We start from the raw sequence: 5,776 nt of genomic DNA on the forward strand, positions 1-5,776 counted from the left end.
TATATAAAAAAAGAAAACATGGATTGGACATGCTTATATGTTTTCTTTAAACCAATAGTCACGATTTGGTTAAACTTAAAAAAAAAAAAGTTTAATATTCGCTCTAAAATAAGCACAGACCATTCAAAGCTGCTTTTAAAAGCTGCATATCCCCCCTCAGCTAAAGCCTTTCCCTCCTCCTCATCAATAAATAAGCAGCTGAATAAATAAAAAATTCTAATATGTCTGCAAGAGTCCCTTCACACAGTCAAATCACGGAAAAAAACCTCGGATAAAATGTTAAAATTTGTTCTTTAATGAAACACATATTGCAGTTCAATAATTAATAAATTAAAATTACATGAATGAAATAAATAATTAGAAATATTTAACCAGGGAAACAAACAAATAAACAAAAAAAAAATTATAAACAAAACATTACATAAATAAATTACCTCAGCTAAACAGCAATACAGCAAAAACCTGTACGGATATATTTATGTGCATCGACTGATTCCAATGAAAATATTTACATTGTACACGTATACTTACATGAAGCAGTTTCTTTTTCTCTTCAAGGAAAAAAATAAAACATTAAAACATGGTGATTCTTTTAACAAGCAACGATTCCATCATGACGCGCGCATATTTATACAAATAAACAGCAGGGAAATTGAAATAAAGACATACATAAAATAATAATTTAAAGGATAATTTAATCTCATATATATATCGATTGTGCCATCTTAAAAAAAATCGTCAAATCTGAGACTGTTATTTTCTTTTTAAACTCCATCTCTTCCCTTTAAAGCACAACAACAAGCTGAGCTGCTGTCAGAATTAGATTTTTCTCAAGCTAAACAAGGAGGTGTGTGTGTGTGTGTTTGGGGTGGGGGGGATTCCCAATAAATATATAATGAAGTAAACATGACCTCACTCAATAAATAGTTCATAAGACAGCCGGCCCACGCTGGAGGGGAAATGAAACATGGCCACTAAATTGAAAATATATTTTAGTCTTTTATTACAATATTCTGCAGAGATGTTTCTCTTTTAGCCACGAGGCCTTAAAAACAACCATGTTAGAACTTTAACTCCAGGAAAAGATCCCTGATTTATAGAAATAAAAACAAGTGGAAGGAATAACAAGTTTAGACAGAAAATGAAGTGTTTGGTGATAATTTACAGAAGGTTATTTGGCAGTAATCTAATCTCAGCTCTCAGAACCAACTGTCCGCTTAATCCCCCCATAGACCTGAATTAATGTCAGACTGCATTGTCATGAACTCCAAGGGAAGAAAATCTGCGACACTAACCAAGTGCTTTGATTAAAACAACCTCGTTCTGCGTGGAAATAAATAAAACTGCTGCTAATGTTGGGAAATAATGACAATCAGCGTTTAAAAGGAATAGAGATAAAAACCGCAGCAGCAGCTCTGAGTGCGCTGCGTTAAAAAGGTGAGGCATAGTAAGTGGAAACAGTGGTTCTTACTTGATCCGTCAAACGACGCCTTATTGACTCCTCGTCTCCCTCTGACAGAGTCGTGGTGGGTGTTTGAGTTTTTTCTTTTTTCAGTCATTGTTCCTCTTTAGTTTTTTTTTTTCTTTTCGTTTTTTAAAGAGTCTGATGATTGAAAAAGAGGGCGTGAGTTAGGAAATATAATACAAATCATTTTCATCAGTTCCAAGTCTTTTGTGTGTTTATTTTTTCTTGTTTTGAATTTTTTTTTTTTTTTTTAGACGCATGCTGAGTATTTCATTCGTTTCTGTTTCTGCCGCTGGTTGCAGAACCAGACCCGCACCACGTTCTTTTTCAGGTCCAGCTTTTCAGCAATCGCTGCGATTTTCTCCGAGGAGGGACGCGGTTGGATGGCGAAGTAGGCCTCAAGCGAGCGCTTCTCCGGCGCGGCTATCGACGTGCGCTTCCTCTTCTTCTCCGCGCCGTTGAACAACTCGGGCTTGTTAAGTTTCTCCCTGTGTGATTTCTCGGCTTCCTCCAGCCAGGCTTGCAGGATGGGCTTCAACGCGATCATGTTGTTGTGGGACAAGGTGAGGGACTCGAAGCGGCAGATGGTGCTCTGGCTGAGGGAGCCCACTCCGGGAATCTTAAGGCTGGCTAAAGCTGACCCCACGTCCGCCTGGGTGACCCCGAGTTTGATCCTTCTCTGCTTAAACCTCTCCGCGAACGCTTCCAAGTCCCTGGGATCGGCGTCCACGTCGTTCATGCCCATGTGCGGCGGCAGCCCGTGGGCATGAGCCATGTTGATGGCCGCCTGGTGCATGTGGTTCATGCCAGCCATGTGGGCAGGGTGCGCAGGCGTGGAAACCACCGAGCCGTCCGGCCCTGCCATGGCTCCCAGCGCGAGTCCCGGGGTGATGTGGTCCAGCAGGTCCCCCTCCAGCGCCTGGTGAGGCTGGTGATGGTGGTGGTGATGGTGGTGATGATGGTGGCCAGCCAAAGCGGACGGATGAGAAATAGGCACCGAGGATGATGAGGAGGAAGAGGAGGTGCAGGGCAGAGTGTTCATTGTGTGGTAGGTCGCGTCAGGCTTGAAGGGGCTGTGATGTGGAGGGTGGTGGTGGCTCTTGGTCTGCGAGACGATATCCACCGCCGCTAGAGCTTCAGCCCGGGCCAACAAACTCTCATCCAAGCCTCCGAATATATTGCTCTGCAATTGCAAATAGAATGCACACATAACTGTCAGCAGGGAATTCTCCCTCCACTCCTCGGTTTAAAACATTTCCAGAATGAGGGGAAAAAAAAGAAATCCAAAAAAAAAAAAGGGGAGCACACAAAACAAGACACATGCAACATCCCAGGTCATAAAAATTTATACCAAAGGCAAAGCCTACTGAATACATAAGTTGAGCAGAGGAAGAAAAAAAACATGGAGGTGTTGGGTGATTTGCTGTGCAGACATAAAAAAAACATCAAGCAGGAAAAAAAAGTGGGCTGTCAAAATGTGCCTTTAAGCAGTGATTATGCAGAATACGTACCGGTGGGGTTGGGAGACAAGCTCTGCGCATCACCTCGGAGCTGCTGCTGCTGCCGCTGCTGCTGATGATGGTGCTGCTGCTGTGGCGGGAGGACGAGCAGGAGGACGAGGGCGCGTTGGAAGTCAGAGTGGAGGACGAGGACGAGTGCAGAGAGTACTTGGGTTCGGGCAGGCTGGTGTGGGCCATGGTGAAAGCCTGCTTGCTGTTCAGAGACATCATCATCATATTTGCTGGCGCCCGAACCTCCGAAAGTTCCTTTTTAATAAGTTAAGACTCCGCCTCCTCGGCTCGGAGTTCAAGTCCAATAGCTTGGCAGGAGTCTCAAGTCGCTGTAGAGTTAAAAAAAAAAAAAAAAAAAAAACGTTCAGGCAAAAAACAAGCGTTCCGACACCGAGTCACATTTATTTCTGCTGAGTGGAGCGCTGCAGCTGAAGCCCCTTCCTTTCTGGACATGTGGCGCGATCTTCAAAAATAACAGCCTTTCTCCATCAATCTCCGACAGGTTGTTTTTGGCAAATATTATTTTTGTTTTGGTTCTTTTTTTTTTGTGATTTTTTTTTAAACATAAAAAAAAACAAGTAAAAAAAAAACAGCTGCTCCTCACAGATGCCAAAAAAAAAAACTGCAAATCAAAAGTTTCTCTTCGGGATTTCCAAAATATTTGCAGTTAGAAGTCGCTATTCTTGCTCTTTATCGGTAATTTTAGTTTTTAAAAAAAAATCCGTGTGGAAAACTGCGGAAGGTCTTGGTGACTGTACCTCTTCGACTCGGTTGAATGCTGCGGGGACCCAAACTGGCTGCGCTCTGAGGCGAAGGGCAGACTGAGTCTCTCTCTCTCTCCCTTCTCTCTCACGCACACAGACGCCCTCCCTCTCCTCCACTCTTCGTCTCTCTCTCTCTCTCTCTCTTTCACACACACACACACACACACACACTCCTCTCACAGCTGCACCTGAAAAACCCTTTCATGATTTATTATTCTTCATTAGCCACACCGCCGCCGCCGCTGGGGACTGTGCGCATGGGCAGTCTACAACAAGGCATTTATTTCCAATGATTCTACTTCATCACCAACACCTCGTTACCAGCAGCTCTTCTAATGAGCCACAGCGAAGTTTTTTCCCCAATAAATTCATTCTTTGTGCTCTGAAGAAATATTTTTTTTTTTCGTTAAACCTCGGAAAGCAAACAGAGAAGTAACTAAAATTCAACAATAAGAGCAAATATATTTTCTATTTTTTAAATTTTCTTATTTTATTGCATTGTATGGATTGTATTTTACCGTAAACAACCAAAAGGAAACTAATTTTTCAAAAAAATGCTGTAGTCACAAGTTAAATTTGATTTTCTTCATCTCTTTCGATTTAAAAAAGCAAACATCAAAATAAACTTTGAATATTTTTCCCCGTGTCATCCTAGAATTGCACCTTCCTTTACAGCTATAAAGCATGAAACCCAACTTTGATTTAAAATATAACCATAATAAAAACCATCTACTTTAAAACATGAATATTCCTGTCATAGCGGGCTATTATCTTATCTCTACGCTAATTAAGACCACATTATCTGTAACGTAATTACAATATTTAATCAGGGCGTAATTAACTAGAAGTGTCTAAGTTGTTTAAGATGATCTGCAGGGTGATCGAGTTACAACGTGTCAGGAATAGAATAATTCTATATTTAATTTATCATTTAAATCATTTGAATTCCCATGTAAACAAATCTCTATATTTCGTTAGTAGTATTTTTATTTTAATGGAAAGCATCTGCCCGCATCCTCTGATGTTTTTATTATAGATATTAGAGATCTTACCAGTTTAAACACACTTTTTATTCTAGTTGTATTTTATTTGTTTTTATTTACTCTTATATTTCATTGCGTTCCGCTCTTTTGGTGAGATCGGCATCTACTTAGTGATGATTTAAAGCATACCAGAGCAAATATCGCAGCTCCTGATGCAGTCCATGCCTTCAGTATAACACTGGCAGAGAAAATGTGCTGAGATTCTGTTGGCTTCTGCAGAGAAACACTAGATCTCACTCCCACAGTTTCCCTTCCATATACAGATATAGTGAATTTCCTCACAGCTGCATTGTTGGATTGTTGGTGCTGCCAGAGCAGATCCAGAAATGCTCTCCAGCAGCAGCGAGACACGGTTACCCCCAGTGGGACAAACAGGCTCTGCTGGAGCCACCTTAAGAAATGGGGGTGAAATGGGGGCTGCTGGAAGGTGGGGGGGTGATCAGGGCTCCGGAGACATCAAGGAGGGATCAGCGTCTGTTCACATCTACCGACAAGACTGATTTATGATGAAACTTTAAAGGAATCATTTATATTTCACCACCTCTAAATCGGTGTATGAAATTTTCATTCACAATGAAACACAAAAAAAGTATATCTTAAGTCAAATAAATCAAGCCCCGGCTTCTTAAAAGCAATTGGCTTTGAAGCATAGCCGATTCTCCAACACTTTCCTTGGCAGGTATATAGTAACCCCCCCCACCCCCATCCTAAAGGCTTTTGCATCCTTTGCCAACAGTTTTCTCACGTTTGAGGGAGGACATCATGTCTGAATGTTTTACAGGATTACCTCTGAACGGTTTGTCATGGCGAAAAAAAAAACACAGGTACACCACACTGTTCACCTGGAGTCAGAAATCTAAATGTGGAGTCTAAAAGTATTCACCCCCTCGAAGTTTTTTATTTTGTGTAGCCTAATAATCCAAAACAAAATTGCAGTTGAGTTTGTAAAGGTGAAGTAGCAACTATGTACATACATATAAATATACGTATATA

The 5,776-nt window shown here is 41.2% G+C and overlaps 1 protein-coding gene across 1 annotated transcript; it reads right to left on the reverse strand.

Moving 5' to 3' along the window:
- Positions 1 to 274: 274 nt before the first annotated feature.
- On the reverse strand, positions 275 to 3,792 carry pou4f2 (POU class 4 homeobox 2). The gene is made up of 2 exons (XM_015394483.1): positions 2,977 to 3,792; positions 275 to 2,648 (listed from the first exon to the last, which is right to left on the reverse strand). Exons 1-2 carry the CDS (start codon positions 3,199 to 3,201, stop codon positions 1,716 to 1,718), a joined length of 1,158 nt encoding a protein of 385 aa, XP_015249969.1. The 5' UTR covers positions 3,202 to 3,792; the 3' UTR covers positions 275 to 1,715.
- Positions 3,793 to 5,776: the final 1,984 nt, after the last annotated feature.

This window comes from Cyprinodon variegatus, unplaced genomic scaffold (genome assembly GCF_000732505.1).
Source record: "Cyprinodon variegatus isolate N-32 unplaced genomic scaffold, C_variegatus-1.0 Scaffold688, whole genome shotgun sequence".
Lineage (NCBI taxonomy): Eukaryota > Metazoa > Chordata > Actinopteri > Cyprinodontiformes > Cyprinodontidae > Cyprinodon > Cyprinodon variegatus.